Genomic DNA, 25,101 nt, shown 5'->3' with positions numbered 1-25,101 from the left:
TGGAGAGAATCCCCAGATCCCAAAGCTGCTGGTTGTTGCTCTGAGCCAGGATCCATAGCCACTCCACTTTTCCCCTGGGGGATGCTGAATGTCAACTGCATGCTGTTCCAGGGCTCCACCTTCTGTACCTTTAGCTTGCTGGATTCCATGTGTAACAAATTGGCCATATTATCCAATATTGTGTCCAATTTCCATTTAAAATCTTTGTCATTTCTTTTTTTTTTCCGGAAGGCCACAGAAATTGTGGAATCCTCTAAAATACTATCAATTTTGTGTCATCATCTTCTAATCTGGAGTCAAAATCCATCTCTCAGCCTTCCACTGTTGATGAACACAAGGAAGTATAGCTGTAGTCTAAGTTTGGAAGATCATCTAAATCTATGGTGAATATTATTCCAGAAGCCAAGTGGACAATAAGAAAACCAAAATGTCTTCCTTAAATTTTATCATTTATCCAAGTCATCTTCTACATCCAAACAAGTTGGCATTTTTAGGGCCCGTATTTCAAGGTAGAAGCCAAATAAAATTCTGAGTGTGACTCCAGTCCTCCTGGTCAGGCCTAGAGTACTGGCCTGAGGCCCTGCATGGCTATGGCCCTCCGAGAGTTGGACTTTTTGTCCATTCTCCTGTGCACCTGTCTGTCTGGCTGCCCGCAGCCCTACCCAGCAGGGCCTTAAGGAGTTGACAGGGAGAGGAATAGGCAGAGCCTGACCTGCCAGGGGAGGGGAGGGGAGGATGGGAGAGAAGGAGGAGTACAGGAGGGGGTGGGACAGGGCAGTGTGAATATCATTTTAAATGTCACTAAATAAAATGCTAAGGTAAAATATAACTATTATAAATCCTTAAAATTATATTTTTAGTACTAACTGTGTAAAGAGTAAACTATCGATCACTTGAGATATTTTGCAAATTGATTTTAAAAGTATTTTTAAAAACTAAATGTCAATAAAGATCTTGTTTCTACATTGTTCTTATCAAACGAAGTAATCATAGTGTGATTTGGCTTATTTTTTGTATTTGTTAAGGTAAATAACTCTAAAAAGATAAATACCATGTCAATGATTTAACATAATTGAATCTTACATCTTAGTCCAATATGGGTCAGTGATGGAGGGTGGGGCCTCATTCAGCTCCACACAGTCATTAATCAACCCAATTTTTTTTCTCATCTAGTGTTACTACATCTCTTTCAGTTCTTAGGCTCTTCTCCTCAACCTGTGGATGTGGGAAGAAGAGTAAGAGTCACACATGGGAGGTTTTCCATGGGCCAGGTTTAGAATTGACATAATCATCTTCTGGACTTGAAGTCAGTTGACCAGAATGCACCTACATGGCCATAGGTCAGCTGTGTGCCAGAGAAGAAGAAAATGTGGATATTCTGAGCAATAGCAGTCCTGACTGCAGTCTGCCTTTCTGGTCACCAAATATCTGGTCTCTCTTCCTTCTGAACATAGAAGACATTCACCCTTTCCCAAGGAAAGCAGCCCAAAGTCCCACATGGTCACTGTACCCAGCTCCAAGTCTAGGATCTCTGAATAAGAGGAATTCCTTTATCAGGTCCACATGTGGTTCTTTGTTGCCTGCTGCTTTGCCATACACATCCAGTATATAATGACCACAAAGAAAGCATGGGAGACTCATAGCAGTTACTTGTCCATAGCAATTCTGAAATCCCCATGGATAGGCTTGATGAAGGCCACTTATCTGGAACACAGGGAAATTCCTTAATTAGAACTCTACTATTTGGGGAGAATCCCTTTGTCTATTTTTCTCTGTGGCTCCACCATCTGAGAAGTTCTTTCTTATCTGTTATCCTCTATAGCCATATCTGAAATGGATGTGAAGGAGCCTGCTCTCCTTGGGTTTTGCACAGCTTTCACATCCTGCCTGCTTCCTGATGGTGCAAGATCAGAGGTCTCAACTAGCTAAGTTCCTTCTCTCAAAAACTAAGTAGGCGTCCATGTGGCAATAACCACACCCAATGTTCCTTCATAGACATACTCCTCAAACATGATCTGTTTCTTTGTTCCTCCTTTTCAACATAATGGAAACTATCTTAAGACCATCATGCTCAGGCTTTTTCAATCTTGTTTTTATACTGTTTGGGGCCTAAAAACAGCTCTTCCAATTCTTTTCATTTCTATTTGTAAATTAGCCTATTTCACCTGAATTCATCTCTTTCTTATGATTACTTACTAAAAGCAACTAATATTAGAAAATATATACTTTTCCAACCATGTCCCCTAAAACAGGCTCAGCAGCAGGTGCTCTGCCTTTCAGGTCATCACAAGGACAGTTTTACCGAGTATTCCCTGTGGCCTAACAAGATTCCCTGGACTCCCAGTGTTACCTTGCTGTCCACGACCCAGCCGCTACATCAGTGTCACATTTCTTAGCAACTTTTTAAAATAGCAACAGACATTCTTGGAATCAATATTTGTATCAGTTAAGGTAAATGGTATTAAGACCTGTAAAAGATAAATACCCAATCTCAGTGGTTTAACAAAATATTTATTTCTTCATCACTTCGTAGTGTATTATAGTGGTAGGGCTTCCATTTCATTCAGGGACTCCAGACTTCAGGCCCTAGCTTCTAAGGGTTGGGGACAAGGGGAGAGGATTGTATATTGAAAGAAGTGATGCAAGTGATACAATTTCTGCTCACGATCCATTGGCCAGACCACAGTCCTTAGCCACATGGCCACATCTAAGTAAAAGGTCTTGGAAATAGTTTAACTACTTGCTTTTGAAGAAGAAGAAAACACAGATGTCAGTGAAGGGTAGCAGTTTTGGCCATAATTTCTTTGTACATGTAAAAATAACCTTCCTTCTAAACATTTTGTGCAAAAATATGACAATTTTTACTGTATGTTTAATATATGTATTAGATATATGACATAATGATGAATATCACAAGCCTATTGATTCGCCTTTATTCTGGTATGCTTTCTAGTTGATTGTTCTTCATAAATCCAAATCAGTCAATTAAGTAAACATGCTAAGCAGATGGCTACTAGAATGAGATTGTCTAAAAGCATTTTGTAAAACTAGGGCAGATTGACCGTTTTTAGGAATTACAGTGAATGTCAATTACCATAGTTTAAGAAAGTGGCAGTGGCAAAATGCTTGCTGTTGTAAAATTGACAGCACAGTGCTTTTGTGATCTTAACTTTACATATTTCAGATCTAGTATTCAAGAATAAAATTCCAATGAGAGTCAGAATCATACTGAATAAGAGTGGAGAAAGAAGAGTGGAAAATAAAAGGTGTGGACTTAAGTACTGGATACTTTATTAGTTTCTGCTATTATTTTGAGATGATACAGGCACTCATTCATTTAGTTATACATGAGTGTTTTCAGTCAGCCAACATTCCCTGATCACGTATGATAATCCAGAGGTTGTGCCAAACACCAAGGATCAGAAATAACAATACCTCAGGGTGACAAGTGCTATTGCAGAGGATGTTTGTAAGCATAAGAGAAGGGCCTAGTAAATGTCCATGGAATGGACCAGAAAGCTCTCCAAGCAGCAACAAGTCTTGAGTTTAGTACTGAAAGGGGACTGAGGGTGTTGGTGGAAGGTCAGGGCAGACAGAAAGGGCCGCAGAGGTGCACAGGCATTGAAGAGAAGCTGTGAATTCGAGGTGCTATATTTGTTCCATAGATTAGAAATCTGGTAAAAGATGAGTCTAAAAAATTAGCAGACAAAAATTTGTATGACATACTGAAGAATTTGAACTTTCTTCTGAAGTTGGTGAGACAGCAATGAAGAATTTAGAGCAAGGGAATAACATCAGATTTTGTGTCAGAAAAAATAAGATTTTGGAAAATGAATTGGAATGGGGAAGACTAGAAGCAGGGAGACAAATAGGAGACCATTACTTTTATTTTTTCTCACAAATAGAATATGTGAATGTGCTAAGGAATGTATTATCCAATTACTGTGCATTTGTGATTCACTTTAGTCATATTGTAACATAATTGTCTTAAAATTATTTCAGTGAATGATAGTAATCAATCAACAAGAGTCATAACATTATTTTCATTGTTATTATAGTTTTGATTGAAGAAGATTTTGGTTTTTTTAGGGTTGTAATAACTTTTTCTTAGTGAGTGTGTTCTGTGGATTCCAGTTTTTTAATGTATATTTTATGATGCTTTCTTATGTTTATTTATGCAATATTTATAATTATTTATAAGCCATTTTTTCTTGATTTAACAAATCTAATAGAATTGCTATGTCTACATAAATAGAAAGGAGAAATCTGAAAATAATAATTATTTTTCTACTATATATTCATATATTCTTAAATGGTTAAAGAAAATAACTAAATAGTAAATGTTGTTGCAACTGACATGAATTATTCAACATGAGAAATCAAAGATTTGATACCCATTTTGATATATTTGTAGATTTTTATTTCAGTTTAATTATGATTCAAACTTTCAAATTGTGATGTAATATTACTGTGTCTTCATGTTGAATAAGATGAAGAGTAACAATAATTGCTAATTGTTATTGAATGTTTAGTGTGTGCTAGGAACTGTACTAAGTAATTCATATGTATTATGTAATTAAATCTTTACAATGACCTTAATGAGGTTCTATGATCATCTCCATTTTCATCTATTTTAAGTGACGTCTCAATTCACATAGCTAGTTAGTGCTGGAGCTGAGATTAGAACCCAAGCTTTCTAACTTGAAGGTTAAATTCTTCACTACTACCCTGTATAGCACCAAACCACCTCTACTATGGATGGAGTGATCATGGACCTTCATCCCTTTCCAAAATATATTAAACAATTTTGTACTATTTAATTCAATTTTTTATGGAGCACCACTGAAAATTTTAATTTTTTGCAGACAGAAAATCCAGAAGTTACCACAAAACTGGTACTCAATGAATCAATATTTGTTGACTTATATGAATAATATATATTGCTATTAATATATTAGCTTTCCTAAGCTGAATACTTATTCATATGCCTAAAAGTGGGGTTTTCTGCAAAGATGTCCTCATAAAATTTTTTGTCTGATAGAGGCAGGAGACACTAAATACATAAATCATTTTCCTAATTACATTCTCTGTGCTTGTCTAACTGCTACTCTGTGGTTCAGAATTAATGATTGCCAACCTCAAAGAGACCCATAGGTCTTAGTATAGAACCCATATTCTGATGGGGGTACCTTATGGGAAGGATGAGCTCAAAAATAATAGTTTGAGATAGGTAGGACAGGTCAGTTGATTGGAAAAGCTTACATTGGTTGGGCATCATGGTAGTGGAGTAAATTTGGAATCTGGGATCAAATAAATCTTGTAATGGATTCTGGAGCTTCCAGTTCCTAGCCATGTAATCAGGTCCAGCAGCCTAACCTCTCTGAACTAGCTCATCTGTAAAGTACTAATTTATTCATTTTTTTCAACAAATATTTATTGAATACCTGCCATGTGCTGGTTTAATCCACTTCACAGGGCTATACTTACACCTAAATGAAATATTGTGTTAAAAGCCCCAAGCACATAGTAAGTATTCAAGAAAGTTAGTTCCTTCCCACCTTGACTTATTTTTGTTTTTTTTTCTTTACTGGATTTTATTTTCCAATTCTCTAAGTGAGAAATCCAGTATCCAGGAATGGTCAGGCTGTGGGAAAAGCTGGTTCATACTACCTAGTCTTATGAAATAATATCGATTGGCTGTATGAAGTCAAATAAATCATTCCAATAAAAAAAAAAAAATTTTCCTAGAAGGAAAGGCTATTTGGAAAGTTGTATTAAGGTGTAAGCTAATCTAGTAACAAAAGATCCATTAATATAGATAAGTTTTCTATCACATTCAGTCCAGAAGTGAGAGATCTCAGGCTAAACATTTAAGAAAAGGCCATTGAAAATGATGATTAAAAGTTACTGGTGACACTCAAGGAAACGATTTCAAAGAAGTATTGGGATAGCCAGAGGACAAAGGTTGATTAGCATATAGATACTTTATGGTATAATTTTTTAATATTCTTATTTTTAAAATATAGGAAAGTTAAAGTACTTTTTAAAATGTTTTAAAATTTTTATATTTGATTTTTACTCTTTGGTTAGAATGGCCTTATGAATGTGGTAACATATTTCAGAATTCCAGGTAAAATTGTTTCTCTATGAGTTAAAAAAAAACATTTTTTAATGATGAGATATATATATTATATTTACAGTCAATGCATTGATTACTGGTCAGAGAGGGAGTTCTTGGAGGCAATGGTAATAAAGCCCACTGGAAAAAACAACATCTAGGACGTTCTTCTCTATTGTGGTTGCTCTTATGTCACAGGTTAACATACAATTTATATTAAAAATTAAAGCAGTATTTGTCTAAATCAGTGTGAAAAAAATGTAAGTAACACTCTTTTATATTTTACTTTACCTGAACTTCCAGAAGTTATCAAGAAATTGCATGTAGATACAATTTGTGTCTCATATGAAAGGGAACTTGATTTATGTCTCATACGAAAAAGAACTTGAATTAGCCATATTTATCTCAAATGCAACATCCATAAACTTTTTGCATATCCTGAACTCTACATTTAAGTGAAAAAAGCCAAAAAATTACTCATAAAAATCAAGTCTGTGCCTGTCAGTTATACCGTCTCTTTCTCGTGCGTCTGGAAGTGTCTTCTAATCCTTAAAGAAAAAAATTAGTTTAATTCTATTCTGCATTTTATCACAGTATTACTTTTAATTCATCTATATGCTGTATCATGGTAATGTCATTACCCAGAAATTTAAAAATCTCTGGAATACTCATATTCTTCATTATGGAAAAAAGTATTAATTTACTTTTATTACATTAAGCCACATGCAATTATAAACCTCTTGCATTTGAATTTTAATATAGTTAGTTACTTAGCCTATGTAATATTTCAAATGTAGGGCATTACAACTCTCCAACAAAAAATGAGGAAGGAATGGGAGAGCTTAAGAAAATGATTTTATCACATAACTACTCTACCTGTTTTGAAGATTTTTAAAGTCTTAGTAAAAATTAATTTATATATTAAGACAATTGTTGCTCTAAGTGTGCTTTGAACGTCACTGTTTTTATAGCTCTCTTTTAAGTGTGAGGGACATCATTAAAGTTACCTTCTCTGTTGCATTTGGGCAACAAAGGTAGTTCGTTTGTAGAAAAACTGGATACCTCCAGGAAGATGCAGCTTAAATTTGAATTCTGTTTAACTGACTTCACTTAAGATTTATATTCACTTCTCTTTTTTCTTTTGTTGTCTTTTTTTTTCTTCTTTCCTTCCTTCTCCTCTGTCTGAATGTGGAGTGGAGATACAGTGACCACCAAACCTTTAGAGTGTCTTAAGAGCAAAAATAAAGCAGGCAACTCCACAGAATATATTGGAATTTGTTATAGGGAAATTTACTTACAAGGACGTAGGGTCAGCATAGCCAAATGACCTTGGCAGTTCTGTGGAGGTTATTCTCTGCTGCTAGACAGCTGTTACAGTAAATGTTTTATAGAATGGCTGGACTACTAATGATTGATGAGGCAGAGAATGCAGGAAGAGCAGGGAACCATAGCTCCTGCCTGTCTAGTGGTGGATAATTGCTTAGCACCGATGCTAACACCAGTGTGATATTTATCTCAGTCGTTATGCCTTTCTGGGCACTACTGACAGGCATTTTTATGATCACATTGTTAGGCTTACAGAACACAGCTAACCATCAACTCCAAGGCCTGTGTATGTTGGCCAGGGCGGTTAGGCCGAAGTTAAAGCAAAAACAGAGAAAGTGGGGGCACTTCCAAAGAGGGAGTTAGTTTGTTCACATAAACTTCTATACACCTTCCTTCTCCTCTTTCTCCTTCTTTCTTCTCCTGATAGAGTTTCAATTTGTCATTGTTTTTGATTAGGATTTCCGTTGGTGAATAATTATAGGGCTCTGAAATAGGAGCAGCTATTTCTGTTTCATTACATACTAGGTTTAAATAAGATTGATTTAAACTTGTTAACCAGGAGTCTTATTTGTTCTGAAAATGAAAACCAAGAGACTCAGTATTAGACGGCTATTTACATTTTAAATATCTTTAATACAATTTTAAGGGAAGAAATGCTGCCATCTTGTGTTTGCTATGTTTACTGCTGCACAAAAGGAAACCTATTCAAAGTTTAGTTCTATTTTGGATTTAAATTATGTTAAAGGCTAAACATAAAATATTGAAATGCTCATCAGTATCCTGACTCAAAAAAAAATTCTATATGTGTTTTATGGCATGGACATGTAATCCTTTACTACATGAAAAAACATCGTACACACCATCTAATTCTTCTTTAAACCATTTGATCTTAGGGTACAGAAATAACAATTGATAGCCTCTTTGTCTAGAATACTTCAGAATTTTGAATCATAGAATTAACAATTATAAAATAATATAATTTTTAAAGATAAATTCTGAAGTTAATGCTGTCTGATAAAATAAATGTTGAAAGTTTGATCTTGAATATGATATAAATAAGTCTGAATTTTATCTATTAATTTTTCCTAATTTTTTCTCCCATATTTGTTTGCCTGTTTTCATTTCATTATTGCCATAAAAAAATGTTTTAATGAGGATCATAGTCCAGCAAATAACAGCAAAGCACAAGAAAATGCCTGAGCACCACATGTATGCGATAGAGGTTTTTTTTTTTTCAGTACGATAAACATTTTATTTAATATACTTATAAATTATATATTAAGACTAAAATTAAAATCTTAACATTTATCATCTATTTGTATATATCTATATGTCTTAATACTGCATGTAAAGGGTAATTGATAAATCCTTTACTATAAATTATTATATCAATACTGAATAAAGGAGAAAGTTATGATTTGGGTTCTCTTTCTTTAAAATGAGTCAGTTATTTTGTGCCACAGAGGTTTCTTTTTCACAATATTCCATTAGCGCTCATTACTTCTGGCATACACTTAAATCATTTAAACAAAACGTTCCTTAATTGCCTGAAAGAGTTAAAGTTTCTACCAATTATCGTTTTTGATTGTAATGTGCTTTTAAAATAGTGTCTGGACAAAATAAATCATTTCCTGCTTGTCTCTGGGTACTTATATCTTATGTTTATAATTTTTATCCCGATAGAGATATCTGAATAGCCAAAACACAGGCCATGAAATAATTTGATAAGTGTTAGTGCCATCTTGTGGTTGAATTCAATGTTGCAACAAAACAGCAAAGGCTCATGGATTTATTAAATTTTTTAGTTTTCCAAACCAACAAACAAATCTTTTTTGTATAATATATTTATTAAAGATTAACCACCTGTTAGTGGCTTGAACTTGTCAGGGGTATTATTATAATATAATTCCTTGATTTCACTGGAAAATCTATTATAATAAAGAACCTTTAAAACATGAAAATTTCTCAAATATGAAATTTAATAAGGTAGCATTTCTCATAGAAAGATCAGGAATTTTTAGTCTTGAAATATGTACTCAAGAAAAGTAGGCCCCACTGTCAAAGAAGCCTGGTAAATGCTGCATGTCATATCTTCTTCTTGGGAGAGTCATTCCCTTATTTAAAGGCTATAGAAAATGAATCTATTTAATTTTGTTCTAAACCATAATTTTCCAAATATAATTGACCACAGAACTTCTTTTTCAAAAAGCAAATAATACATATTAATATCACTAGATAATAATTTGATGAGATAAGGTTGGAAAAACACTGTCAAACATAGATTAGAGAATTAGGTATAAATCTTTTACTGATGCTAAATTAAAACAATGTTTTCAGTTCTCTAAATTGGAATCACAAGCTGAAAGTCTTGATCTATTAAGGACTATAAGTCATTAAAGGTTCCCTAAATTAAGAACTTGAAAAAACAATTAGAAATTTCTTAAAGAAGCTTGAAAAAATTATTAAATTTTAATGAAAGCACCCAGAGGGCTCTAAGGGATGGTTGCAAAGAGAGAAATGTAGTAAATTCAAAGCAAAGTGAGGAAAGCCAGATGACTGACACACCATAAGTGTGCACATGCGTCTGTTTTTCCTGTACTTATAACTGTAAAATTTGCAAACATATTTACCATCTCCAATCCAGGTCACCCTGTGGCCAAAGCCACATGTTTGTAAAATATTTTGCTATCATAATGTCTTTTCAGAGTCCCTAAAAACAGCCTCACTCTCTCATATCAATCCCTGAGATCTTTGTGCCTGTCACAGACTCGAAAATCTGTCTCTAATCCCTCATTTAACCCCTAGGCCTACTCTTGTTAGCTGGATTATTATTTATTCGGGCCATATTATTTATTTATAGCCTTAATTTACATCATGGATATGCCACCGAGCCTGAAAAATGTTCTTCTTGGAGGTGGCCTAATGTAGCAATTAAGTTCAAGTGTCAGCATCCTAATTGTATGACTTTGGGGGAATTTACTTACCTTATTCCATGCTATAGTTTCTTCAACTGCCAACTCAAGATAACACCAGAACTCATGCATACGCTTGTTAGGTGATATGGTGTATCTGATATAAAAAGTGTTCAATAAATGTTAGCTAGGGTGATCTAAGTTCCGTTTTGTAATTTAAGTTCTTCCATCAAAACCTAGCAGACCAGCCAGCAGGATTCTAGAAACCATTTGTACCAAGCTCTAAGGGGATTTGATGGTTAAGCTATACAGTGGTTGAAGAAATGTTTCTCAGAAGGAGCAAGAAACAGAATGCTTCTCAAAAAAATGGACTTTTGAGTGTATATCTTTCTGTGTTAAATTACTAAAAGTTATGTCAGTCTTTTTACATAATAGCCATACTGAAGAGTGAGATAATATCAGTAACCGTTTAGTAACACAAGGCCACATTTTTTAAATTCATTTTTCATGTAAAAGAGTTATTCACGCTTTTTGATAATCGAAGAAATAGAGGATTGTTACACTCTGAAGGGTTGAATGTTTTGTGATGATGTGCCAAAAAAAGCACTTACTGGACTGGTCTCCAGATTTGAGTTCTAGGCTGACCTGGACAAGCCACTTAACCTTTCTTTCTGAGTTCTCTCATCTATAGACCAGAGACAGTTGTAGACTCACAGAGACACAGGGTAATTGAACAAATAAGTGTGAGAATTTTATAGGACAAAATATGTTATGTGTCAATATAAGTATTATTTATAGTATCTGAATGATTTTTCAGCATCTTTACGTAATAATTCTACAATGGTGTTTTAGAGCAAGAGAAGGAAAATGTGGGTGTATCTAGGTTTCCTAAAAAAGCTGATTAGAAGGAACATTATGTTTTGAGTCTGAAAGTCTAAATTTGCCTTCCATGTTGTTGCTATCTAGCTTACTTGTGATTTGGAGCAAGTCACATTGAATCTCAGGTTGTTTCCCACCTGCAGTATAGGTTGATAACATATGCTTTCACCAACTTCAAAGAGATATGAGGATGTATTTAATAGTACTCCATACACTGTGAATTCACAATCATTCATTTACTCATTCATTTAACAAATACTTATTGAACGCCTACTCTGTCCCAGACACAGTGCCATGCACTGGGGCAGAGCCTTGCCCTAATGGGAGTCATAGTGAGTGGGAAAATTCACACAACAAACTAATCTATAGATAACACAATGATGAGTCCTGCAAAGCAAATGCCAAGATAATATAACAAGGAGCCCTAATTCTGACCAAAGGTTGAGAAAGGCATCCCTGAGCAAATTGTATTTAACCTTTTTCCCATTTGAGGGGAGGTGGGGGAAAGTGCAGCTCGCTGCCAGAATTAATTTAACATCATGCATAAGAATGTTACGTTTTCTAGGATTTGACATTTTTAGCAATCGAGAATTACTATATTTTGTAAATGGAAATACCACTTCTAAAAACAGAATGCTATAAATAGAATGATGTCATTTGTTTCCAAAGACTATTGCTATACTAGAGCCATGCGAAAATTATGAAAGCAAGATATTCCATGGCAAACTTTGGGGGAAATCCATAAATTATCTCAGGGTAAATGCTGTAGCTGGATGCGCTGCCAGCGAGTATTCTCAGGGCAAATGGGAAATTGGTTAAACTAAGATCTGGAGGACAATAAAGTGTCAGCCAGGCAAGAGGAGAAGAGAATAGGCGGCTTTTCAAGCAGAGAGACTAGCTGGAATATGCAAAGACTGGAAGCAGAAAATAACTCAGTAACAAGAGAGCTGGAACATAGTAAGGGGCCAAAATTGAAGTTGAAGAAATGACAAGTCCTGTAAACCATGTTATATATTTTGGATTTGTCGTAGGTGTAGTTGAAAGTTGTTGAGAAGTATTAAGGAAAAAAAGGGGAAGATTGAATTTGCTTTTTTAAGAGGTCAGCCTGGAAAAAGGACAATAACCATATGATTTCACTCATCTGTAGGATATAAAACAGAAAGCAACAAATAAACAAACAAAAACTCATTGAAACAGACAACAGTGTGCTGGTTACCAGAAGAAAAGGTGGTGATGGGTCAAATATATGGTGACAGAAGGAAACTAAATTTTGAGTGGTGAGCACACAGTGCAATATACAGATGATGTATTATAAAATTGTATACCTGAAACTTATATAATGTTACTAACCAATATCACCCCAATAAAATCAATAAAAATATCAATCAATCAATCGATCTGGCTGCTGTATGGAGAATTAATGGAGAGGGACACAGAAGATAAAGAGTATCCAAGTAGGCAGCTATTGTTATAGCAGGACAGCAGAGACATTATGGTGGCTTAAGTAGAGTGATACAGAGAATATAGATCCAAAGTGTATTTTGGAAGAGAATTAATCAGACTTTGTAGTGTTCTGGAAGCACAGCATGGAGAAGAAGGAGGTATCAAGAGTAATTTCCAGGTGTCTTGCTTGAACAGATGTCAAATAACGGAGCCATTACTGACCTGACAAAGTTTGTAGGAGAAGCAGGCTTAGCAGGGGAGAGGATCAGGGCTTAAGTTTTGGATACGTTAACGCTGGGACGTCTATTAGATACCCAAGTACTTGTGACAAAAGTCAGCAGGAAGAGAGGTCTACCGCCCCCATTGTTAAGCCATTGTGTCCTTTAATCAGTCACCAAATGTTTATTGAGGACAAACAATATATCTGATTCTGTACTAAGTGGTGAAGATTTAAAAAATAGTGATCCAAAGAGCTCTGGTATTATGGAGCTTATTATATTTTAGCAGGCAGTAGTAGTTGTGTAGACGATTTTCAAAAATCAAAGACCATAACTTGACCTAGGTCATGACTGGGAAAATACAAATGAGTACATGGATTTTAATATCCTTCAATATATGTGCTGTAACACTCTCCATTCCCAGGGTCCTCAGCCCTTGTTGGGAACCACTGTGTTAAAAATAGCCATTTTAATTATTAAACATTTTGGTTGCATTAAGTCCAATAAAAAATGCATTATAGCAGGCTACCATGTAGTAGCCTACATTTATATTCATAAAATAATGTTAAAGTTTGTACCATTCTGATAAAATTAATCTGTCCAAATGGGAGTTTCACAATGGAAAATTTGTTTTTTTTTAAATTTTTTTTATTGTTATACCCATATCTAGGCAAACAAAAAACAAGATATTCGGGGAATGTGGAGAGTTTTCAGAGAGCACCCAAGTTATTAAGTTAAAAAAAAATCTTATAAGGAAATCCTATGGTTAGCATAGATATTTCCGTGTCATTGAGGTGAGTGGAGTATTGAGGAGGGATATAGACAATGAGTTTAAGGAGATCAGCATTATAATTGTAATACCTGACATTTGTATGGTACTTACAGTTTTCAGAGCCCCACTCATATTTTTCTTTAAATCATATACACCATAGTTATCAACTATAGCTTCAGTTTACACAAAACAGAAAAATTAAACAAGATTTTATTATAAAGGAGTTGGGCCTTATATGAGTAATTATTTCCTGAGGATGAAGATTGTCACATTGGAATGATTTGCTAGCGATGTCACTGATATACCTTCTCTAGGAATTCTTAAATAACAACATAGACTCATTGATCAAGATTGAGATCAAGATTGGTCTCATTCATCAGTCAAAATGAGAAATGATATAACATAGGTAAGTATATAAAGGCCCTTCCCTCTTGCAGGTATAGTAGAAAAAGCACAGGCATGAGCGTCAAATAGCCTTGGCTGGAATCCTAATACCATCTCTTGCTAGCTGTGTGTCCATGAACAATTTATTTGACAGCTCTGATTTTCTTTATCATGTTTGAGAGCTCTGGAGGTGTTAAGGGATGATACAGAGTTTCTAGATTGTTTAGTAAACAATTGTTCTCTTCCTCCTGATGCCTTCCTCTGAGACCTCCATCCCTTCCTAACTCTAAAATGGAAACTTCTGAGCAACCAAGGATGAAATTGAAGCCAAATTCGAGACACACATATTCCTAAGCCCATTAGACTAGTATAAAATTAGTATAAAATTTTAGCAGCATATATGTCTAAAACTAGTTAAATGAGGCAAGATCATGGATCAGTCTTTTTTACAGTTGACCAGATGATACCAAGAGAAAAGTCAGATTAATTTCTGTCATTTATAACATGAATTAAATTTACACATGGAGCATGCAATAGAGTTTTTTAAATACCGGCACAGGATAACAGTATTAATTCTAGGATAATGATGATGATGGTGATGATGATGATGATTTACTGTCACTTTAAGGAAAATTTTAGAAAAAAATCACTTAAGCCTTCTTTTCCCATGTGATAAGGTTTGATTAACTTTTCTTCCTTGAAACTCTAGTGTAAAAATGATCTATTATCTTGCTTCCATAGAAGGGTATGATTAACACAAGTCAATCTGTATCTCTTTAACAGGGACAAGTGATCCATACGTGAAGTTTAAAATTGGAGGAAAAGAAGTTTTTAGAAGTAAAATAATATACAAGAACCTCAATCCTGTGTGGGAGGAGAAAGCTTGCATTCTTGTTGATCATCTTAGAGAGCCATTGTATGTAAAGGTGAGCCATTTATTTGTTTTTCTCTAATACAATCTGACAAAAATCTCTCTAATACAATCTGACATGGTAAAAAAAAAAACAAAACTGCTTCTCACCTCTAGAGAGCAAGAAATATCTACATGAGAAAAAAGAAAAAACTTCCATAAAAAAAAAAAACTGAGATAAGACAAAGAATTAAAAAAAAAAAGAGAGATGTAAAGGAAATTTTATTTCTATGGAGGTTTAGAAGACATAAGTTAGGGCAGCTGCAGTCAGAAGAGGAAAGCAGGTGATAATAAAGACAGCACTGGGCCATTTGGGTTTCATTTAATGTCCTTTAAGAGAAAAATCGGAGAAGGAAAAGGATTTATTTTTATTTACTTTTGCTGTGGATCTGTTTCTTCGATGGGATATTATTCTATGACAGAACCATGTGGCTCACCAGTCTTTAAAAAGGTTGCAAGCGAACATTCCAAAATTACAGTCGACATTGGTTGTGTTCTTGTGCTATTTGCTTGTGTTTAAGAATGAGTATTCATCTATATAAAAATCCAGATATCAAAATGCATATTTCAAAAGGAATATTTTAATAGGTTCAATGGCAAACAAAAATCTGAAGTACATAGAAAAAAATGATGGAAAAAAATTTTGGTTTGAGAAAGCAAGAATATACATACATATACACTTCTACTGGAGAGGGCGACACTGCATGCAGGCCAAAAGGCTTGGTTAATGACACAATATGAGCAAAGAAGCTAGGAGAGAGAACCCGGGGTCGTTTTTGTTCATTTGTTTACCACGTTGAGTGTTCAGGGTACAACATAAGTAGCCACAACTTCACTTCTACCATACAGGAGTTACACAGTGAATTATAAAGATTTGCCACTTTTTTACATTTCTACAAAAGAAAAATTACTAAATTAAATATAAATTGCACTGGCCTTTCAAATATTAGTATAAATACAAAATGACAATATTTTATTTTATGTATTTCTTTATATTTTTTAATATGATTTGATTTTTTAAAATTTGTTTTTCATTTCTGTTAATTCTGTGGAGCTTCTTTTGTGAAAAAATCTCTAACTGTTAGCTTAATTTTTTAATTTTTTGTGTTATCTACTTTTTGCCTAAACTTGGATACACAAAGACTTAAAATACACTGGTGAAAATTATATTTTTTACTAGAATTTCATGAAAATTGCATTAATTTCATTGTTTCTACACAACCCTGTGTGATTGACTGACTTGAATTTAATATGATGCCCACATCCTCCATGATGGAAGGTGAATCTTGCCCAAAAGATTTCTTAGGGCCTAACCAATTCTGTAGTAACAGTTAATATGAAAATGTATCCATGAAGTATATGGTTAAGAAATGTTAAGTGTCTACCTTCCTATTTCTAGTCAAAGGAAAAAGTCCAAACGTACCCTGTTATCTGAGTTCTATCAATGTAAAGGTTACCAAGGGAAACAAAATATAGTTCTGAGCTGAGTTTATAAAATCACATTAAAGTTGCAGTGCTCGTACCATTTCTAATAAAAACATTTTTTTCCCACAAAGAATCCCAGAACTGTTATTTTTAAATAGTCTATACAAAATAGGTAAGAATACACTTTCCAAATAGGTTGAAAGTCACATAGCTTATAATTTTAATGAAAAGAGAATATTCTTTCAATTCTGAATGACTTCACAGTAAGAGCAGGAGATGAAAACAAGTCTGGAAGAATGGGCTTGAAAAATATTTATAAAAAGGTATCAGTAGAAGTGGGGAGTTTAAATGCAGTACTTCTAACTAAGACATGAGCCACTGAGCCTGCTCTGTATCCTCAGGGATGCTCTGGCACACATCTTAAATAATAAGATAAATTCAGCATCCATTTCCACTGAATCGAATTCAAATACTCCATTGTCATTTCACTGACACTGTTATCCAAGGTACATATGAACACCCAGAGTTACAGTGGAAGATATAGAAATAATATAAAGGGGAAATGTTTGTGTAAATTGTTGCTCGTTTGGCCTAATCATGAGCTAGCAATCTGGGTATTAAATTGAAGTGCTCTTCTAAATAATAGAAAAATTTTGATAATTAGGAAAACACTTTGGTTAGGGGCCATATTGCTCTCTAAGACTGTCATTTTAATACAATTGATAGTTCCTTAAATGACTCATTTATCCAAACTTAAGATTTAAAATTTAAAAAGTACTTTAAGCTCAGTTCAAGTTAAGGACCACAGTTTTGTTCTACATAAAATTATTCCTCAGTAGGATTTAAGGGCCCTAAAAGAATGTTCTATACCAATGATCCTCAACCCTGGCTGTACATCAGGATTATCCAGAAAGTTTTAAAGAATCTAAATTTCCAAGTCTCTCCCCTAAAGATTCTAATTCAGGACCTCTGAGGTAGAGCCCACGATTCTGTATTTTCAAAACATAGTAGTTTTTTTCTGATGCACTGCATGGGTAGAGAGTCGCTTTTCTAGACATTTCATAGGAAACACCTGAATAGTTGGAATGGAAATATGTGTACAGCCATAAACCATAGAGCACTCAAACAAAATTATTCCAGAGGTAAAAGATGTTAGCATTATCACAGATATTTTTCTTGCATGGTTCAAAAATACTTCCGAAATGCTTTAATCGAGAATCTCAACTATTTTAGACTTCCCTCCCCCACCCCCAAATCAATAAGAAAACAAAAAAGTATAACTGTACTTGCTTTTGGATTATAAGCAAAGTATATATGAGATTAATGAGTCTTGGGAAAATGGAATCTGCAGTTACATCTTCATCGTAATAACAGCCACCATTTATTGAGCACTGTGCCAAGTGCCAGAGCTACTTTATCTCATGTAATCTGCACAATAACCCTACAAATAACTATTCTCATCTCCTTTTTATAAGTAAATGAGACTCAAAGAGATTAAGATTGTCATGTCCACTCAGCAGTTAATCAACATAGCTTCTATTTTCCACTAAAGGTGACTAATTGCCATGGCCACAGTTAGATTTTGTTTTGTTTTGTTTTGTTTTGTTTTATTCCTTTGTTTTATAATGTCAGTTCTGCAATTTAGAGTTTAATTATTCTTTTATAGTAAAATGGTTATTTTGAAGCTGACTGGCTATGAAAATGAGTCATGGGTGTATTTTCTGAGTAGAATCTTGTATCTTGAGTCACATTATATGATCCAAATACCATTCCACTTCCTATTTCCATTATGCCTCATCGCTTAATTCAAATGCCACCGTCATAAATAGTAGTTCCCATCATTCCCGTATCCTGAGATATTTTTCTTCATGGCACTTACCACAACCTTTACTTATCACTGCATTTTTTTTATTTTCTGCATGCCTCCTCATATGTAAGCCCCAAGAAGTGAAAGACTTTGTTTTGTTAATTGCAGTATTTCTAGTGCCTGGAATAGCACTTGACACATTTCTAAGTGTTCCCAACTATTTTTCAAAGAAATGAATGAATAAGCATATATAAATCACTTGAACTGCCACATAAAAATTCTCCTGAAGTCATAATTACCTAAAGATATTTCAGTCATTTGAACTAACAAATTCCTATTTGTGTTGAAGGCAGTGTGGGCAGAATTTTCTGTTACTTGTATCCAAAAGCATTTAACTGATGTACTCCCTAAGGCAGTTTGTCTTGGTAGACAATTGAATCAAGATGCTAAATAAATTCATTGATTAGAATAAAAAGTTTGTTTTTCTAAACTCATTTGCAAATGAAGAGGTGTTACTGAGCCTTAAGCCACTTCTACCTAACATTACCTCATATTTCCAACTCAGTGGGGTGGAATGTTCATAAAAGCAAGGATACCACTTAATTGGTCACATTTAAATTTCCAGGTTTCACCCAGAGTGGGTGTCCAAGTTATATTTGTTAAATTTCTGAAATCCAGTACAAGGTTTGGATCTGACCTCTTTCAATCTGGGATATAAACTTTTCAAGCTTCGGGTCCCTTATCTGAAAAATGGAAACAACAATACCTTGTTCACTGAGCTGTATAAGAATTAAATTTAAATATCTATGTAATGTATTTAACAGCGTGCCTAACATAACATAGTAAGCTTGAATAAACATCGATCAACGTTAGCTGTGCTTGTTGCAGTGGGGGAACGTTTTCCTTTTTATCTTTTCTATGCTCTGTATTTCTGAAGCTCCACCTAGAGCACTGTTCCCTCTGACAAATAGTTTATAGAGCTTAAACCAAATAGCACAGCTAATAATATCATTAATGAACGGGTTCTGATGTTTCCATTCTTTCCCATGTTTATGTCTTTGCTGATTAATAGAAATTGAAACTAAAGCAAATATCTTGCTTTAGGACAGTAGGAAACGCTTGCCATGAGAGTAAAGAGAGTTTGAATGTTTAATTACCCATTTGAGTTGTCTACACTAATCACTTCACTGGGTTCACAGCTCTCTACTTCGCATGTATGGATATATCCCAGGTGTTCTCATTAATTATATGTCACTTCCAAGATTTTAAGTGTTAGGGTGATACAATTAGAAGTAATACACAAGAGAAATTTCTCTAATTTTTGGTGTAAATTTTGTGTTGTAAAATACACGACTATAGTCGCTTGCAAACACCAAAGTGTCAGTTGCATAAGATATGCAGTATATCCATGTGATGTGCCACTGAGCGGATGACTGAAGCTCAGAAGTGTAGTTGATCAAGGAGAATATTTATTGCAGGAGTGCTACACTTTCTACAACAAATGTACTCCTGAAAGGTTGTATGTAAATCAAATGACTGTAAATTGAATAATTTAAAAGGCATTAGGGGAACTTATTACTTAAATAAATCCCCTTGTGTCTCTTCAAAGTTAAGAATCCCTTTGTAATGCAAAATATTTATCTTTTGTTTTAACATTGATTTTTTACATATTAAGTTTGTTTAAAGTATACCTGTACTAGAGAAAAAACAGTTACTGATTCAGGGCTGCTGTACATACTGTTCTCTCTGCTTCAAGTTTTGTAACTGTTTTGCCAGGAATTGGGCACAAGAGTACTGGGCTGTGGATTCTTTCAGCCTAGTGGATTCTCACATCCTGGAGAGTCTAATAGTCTGGGTTGTCCAAGAGCACACTTTTCTGTTTATGCTAATTTATTCCAGTTTACAATACAAAGATTTTCTGTTTAAAAAGGTCACAAAACACAGTTCTAAAATTCATCTAGTAGCAGTTTTTTCTATCTTAAAAGCTTTCCTGATCTCCACTGCTATTCTTTTCAGACACTGTTCTTTTCTTTACAACGTTTATAAAAATGTGTAATTACAAATCACCTGTGTACTTCCTCATTCTACTATACACATCAACGGTGTCAGTTTTGCTCACCACTGTTTACTCAATTCCTAGCACGTTGTCCGGCATATGATAAGTACTTAATATGGCTGAGGGAATTAATGAGTAAGAAAATTAATAAGTGGATAGAAGTTAGCCAACTCCCATTTACTTAGAGTATTTTAGAAATGTCCCTAACTGATCTAGTTCTGAGCTATCTCTCCAACCTCCTTCCACTCTCCATCTTTTTCAATCTGCTTCAACCACACTGGCTTCTTGGTGATCCTTGAACATGCTAATCACTTGCCCTTTCCTCCACGTGGAGTGCTCTTTCTGTACTAACATGACTTAATCCTTCTGATCTTTGGGGTCTCTATCCAAACACACTTCCTCTGAGAGGACTTCCTGGACTCCCTATCCAAAATAGCAGCTCCCAAAATGCCCTCTTACACTCTTGTCTCCATTGCTCTCACCACCGAACTGTATGTATCTATTTGGGTATTTATCGACTGTCTCAGAGCCTAAACGTAGGGTCCAGAAGGTCAGGGACATTGCCTGTCTTATTCACTGTAGTATGAATAAGAACCATGAAGGGCACAGAGAAGATACTGGATAAATTGTTTTGACAGAAGGAAGAAATGCCTTCTCTCTTTTCTTTTCTTCTCTTTTTCTTTCTGTTTTGCTGTTGTTACATTATTTCCAAATCATAGCTTGTGACAATAAAAATTTAACCTTATGTAACTGTACAAAGTGCTTTTATCACAATATCTCCATTTTCACTTATTTGTGTGTTTAAATTACATTGTTCTATATCATAGAATTTGTCTTCAGTGACCTGAGAAGTGTGAAGAAATTGGAATCATATTCTCATCACCTGTAGCCCAGTACTGAACACAGTTGTTGAATTTTTTACCAACTCACTTTGCCTTTCAGGAATGTTGATAGCCTTTCTATAATATGGGGAAACTATTCTAAGCCTATGTTAGGAAATTTCATTGTTTTGGAATGATTATATTTTATAATCAACATTTTCATATAAAATTAATTTTGGAATTATTTATAATAATGTCACCTTTTGGACTTCTTAGGTATTTGACTATGATTTTGGACTACAGGATGACTTTATGGGTTCGGCCTTTCTGGATCTCACACAATTGGAGCTAAACAGGTAACTTTTGAACTGTTATAATATCACTACACCTTGTTATAAAGCTGGGCCAGTGTAATAGAAAGTGTCAGCAGATCTGAGTTCCAATCACTGTTCTTCGATGTGTGGTCATGAGCTCTCATGCTAGCCAGGCTTTCTCAAGTACATCTTTCTCATCTGCCCAATGGCAATAATAGCATCTTCCCTGACTATCTCATTTGACAGCAACTATTCAACAGAAAAATTCTTGGGTGCCTGCTTTGTCCCTCAGCACAGTGCTAAGCACTAGGAATCTAGAGCTAAAAGACACATTCCTTGCTCTCACGTTCCTTGCTTATACAGTTATAGTGGGGCATAAAGAAAAATTATGCCTGTTGATCATAATTATTAATTTAAGAATCAGACCACCATATGGAGAATAAAACATGTGTACTTTGCTTCTAAAACAGCAACTCTCTTATCACTTAAGCCAAGGAAAGTCTAATTTTGCCATCACCAGTAATCCCAGGTTACCAAGGAGCACCCCTAAAGTGGAGGCAGATTGGCTGTGCTTGCTCAGTTACTTTAGTTTACCATTGCTTGACTAGCTGTAAAGTTATATTATTTTACTAATATTAATCATTCCTTGGACCTAGTTAGGGGCTTACATTTTTAAAAATGCATTACTATATGGGAGCTAACACGACAGGAGATCAATACTACAGAAGAAAAAAATTGATTCAAAAGGGATCAAGCAGTGCTGGAATGGATCACAAAGGTAGCTGTGAAGTCTCTGATGAGTTAAGGAGAAGGAATTCCTGTCTGCATTAGGTGACCATGCTATATCATGTGACAGGAATAACGGAAAGCAAGAAAGCAGAGTAATGGGCCAGATCACTACTCTATATTTCTGTAAATGTAGATGAGTAGAGAAATATAAATAGCAGAACCCCCTTATGTCTTATAGTCAGCTAAGTGTGAGCACAGTGGCAGCTTATTGGTCTTCCAATGGTCATTTTTGCTTCAAACTGGCCAAAAGAGGGGCCTTGTCTGTATTTCCTACGAGTTCTTCATTGCAACCTAAAGTGTAGCACAGGGTTGACCTGAAGGTAGAATACAGGTGATAGCTGGCTCCCCATCTCACTACAGTTGAAAGAAGTGTCCTATATGGGATTATATGTAGTCCATTATCATAAAAACTGAGCTTCAACTAGAATGGATTGTGCTGTTTTTCTATAAAGCCCACATTATTTTCTCTGCAGACTTCTGTATAATGATATGCAAATTATCGGACTTAATTACAAAGTATAAATTTCTCTTTTCTATTAAAGATAAATCATTGTGAAAAATAATTTTAAATTAAAAATATATATGATGATTAAGAAAATAAAAAGATAACAAAAATCATTTGATGTTGATTTTGTCACAATACTTATTTTAGATATTTATAGCTAATCATTCCCTTCCCTCAAAACCACTTTTTAAAATCACGTGCCAGTTTTTAAAATCACATATCTGTGTATGCCATTACATTCCATGTATAAATCAGTAGTCTCTGGATGTAAAAATACAATAATATTATATTATATCATATATTAATGTAATATTATAACACAATATTATATTATATTACATTTTAATATAACATTTAATATAGAATTAACTTATTACATTATAATAATAGTAGCAATGTAAATATTTATGCTACTGTGTAACCCAATAAAGTATCTCTTTGAAAGAAAATAAGTAGGCATAAAGCAATTGCAAATATTCTTAAATCTTTATCAGGTAATCATTATAAAAATGTAATGAAGTTTTTTCTATTACTTTTCCTATTAATCATTACAAGAAAAATCACACACAAACACACATTATAATGCTTAACATGTATTTGTTAAAATAAAAGGAACTAGTTTTTAGTATCCAACCATAATGATTCATTATAACTAAAATAACATTGGAACAATTTGTATCATAATTATTATAACACATAAATCATCTAACAGATTACTTATGTTTCATTAAAGTCCCTGACATAAGAAAACTTCATATTCTTCATAACATCATTCCCTGACTTGGCGAATTAAGCATCATATGAAAGTTTCCTAGTATTATAATATCCTAGTTTAAAAAAGTACCTAAGGTTCTCAAAAGTACCTAAGGTTATATGAGAAAATCATTTGAGAAACTTTATAAATATGTGCATTTCCAGGCCCCACCCTGATTGATCTACAGAACCAGAGGCATGATGGCTGGAATTCAGGAATACGCACTTTTTTAAAGCTTCCCAGTTGATTCTGATGTGTAGCCAGAATAAAAAATTCTTACTTGGACCAGTTTTCCTCCACAAAAGCCTCTTCCTAGTACTAGACTCCAACTGTATCATTTACTAAAAGTTTAGCTCAGTGAAGACCAGGATCTTATCTTTTGTCTTGACCTCTGGTTTTTGCCCAGAACCTAGCACAGTGTGGCATTTAATATATCCTTAATACATGTTGTGTGAATGAAATGAATGAGCAAGTGAATGAACAAGCCAAGGGAACATACCTAATTTGCCAAAATTTCAAGATTCAAGTTTGGTGCCGAAGTTTTCATAGTCCCTTAGGTTTGTTATAGGCATGAACTCCTATTTGTTCAATATTAATTAAAATATGGAAATAAGATAGCACCTATGCATTGTCAGTTGAAAGCGTATTTTGCTTATTTTCTAATGGGTAATATTGACTAATTCATAATGTCTTAGAGATACTTAGCTAATTCTGATGTCTTCTAAGTGTTGATCAACTCTTCTAAAGATTGATTTCCTTGTGTTTCTGAATCTAAAAATTGTTCAGGCATAGGTTTAACAACCCAAAAGTAGAAGCATTGTTTTAAAAATTGAAATTTCTTGTAATTAAATAATTATACATTGTTTTTAAAGTATGTCTATAATGTATATCAGGCAAATTGTATTTTATATCCTCTTCTCTCACTCATTTGTTTATTCTATATCATACTCCTGAGTTTAAAAAATCCTAGTGAAGTAAAAGGAAGATAGTGGTCAATAAGTGACCCTGTTTTGTTATTGGACTCAAATTTGTAGAAAATAGTTGGAATTGCTTTCTATGTATTTAGAAGGGACTTACATATAGGTTTCTCAATACTGTTGTAGTTTCTTGGCCTTTCCAGCAACCCCATGGCCTTTCTAGAACCTCACGAAGGACTGAAACCTATCCAGTGAATCCATCCAAGTATACCCACTTGGCCCACAACTTATTGGATAACTTAATGCATAGATGATACTTTAATAACAAAAAAATGTGGCAGGAAAAGGAAGACAAAATTGTTGATATAAAATATATTTTTGGCTTATTCATTGAATGACTGTTTAAGATCTCAGTATTTTATATTACAGGCCCATGGATGTGACTCTAACACTGAAAGATCCCCATTATCCTGACCATGATCTTGGAGTCATTTTGCTCTCAGTTGTCCTTACCCCTAAGGAAGGAGAACACAAGGATGTGGTAAGTCTCTCCCTCCCTCCCACAGGACTGCTTTCTTGCTCTTAAACTTGCTCTCAGCTGTTCATTCAAACATTGTTTGAATGTCATGAGCCTTTTCTTAACCCAGAGATAATAATAAGAGAAACAGCAGATGAAAATCTTCCCTGCTCTTTGTTTCTGTGAGTATCCTGGGTATCACTAGTTCCTCTGTATTGTATCTTTTGAACTCAA

General features: G+C 34.4%; 1 protein-coding gene across 23 annotated transcripts in view; it reads left to right on the top strand.

Moving 5' to 3' along the window:
• MCTP1 (multiple C2 and transmembrane domain containing 1) overlaps window positions 1–25,101 on the top strand; it is a 447,851-nt gene that overhangs the window by 203,118 nt on the left and 219,632 nt on the right. For 14 of the 23 annotated variants that reach the window (XM_039875100.1, XM_039875102.1, XM_039875103.1 and 11 more), the window contains exons 3-5: window positions 14,836–14,978; window positions 21,348–21,427; window positions 24,765–24,891. In XM_039875100.1, coding sequence (XP_039731034.1) covers window positions 14,836–14,978; window positions 21,348–21,427; window positions 24,765–24,891 — 350 coding nt within the window. The remainder of the gene's footprint in view (window positions 1–14,835; window positions 14,979–21,347; window positions 21,428–24,764; window positions 24,892–25,101) is intronic. The other 9 variants (XM_039875110.1, XM_039875096.1, XM_039875111.1 and 6 more) reach the window with 1 other exon arrangement.

The sequence above is a fragment of the Pteropus medius genome, unplaced genomic scaffold, assembly GCF_902729225.1.
Source record: "Pteropus medius unplaced genomic scaffold, Ma_sr-lr_union100, whole genome shotgun sequence".
Taxonomy (NCBI): Eukaryota; Metazoa; Chordata; class Mammalia; order Chiroptera; family Pteropodidae; genus Pteropus; species Pteropus medius.
The sequence above is the reverse complement of the archived record's forward strand: the minus strand, read 5'-3'. Positions and strand labels throughout refer to the sequence as shown.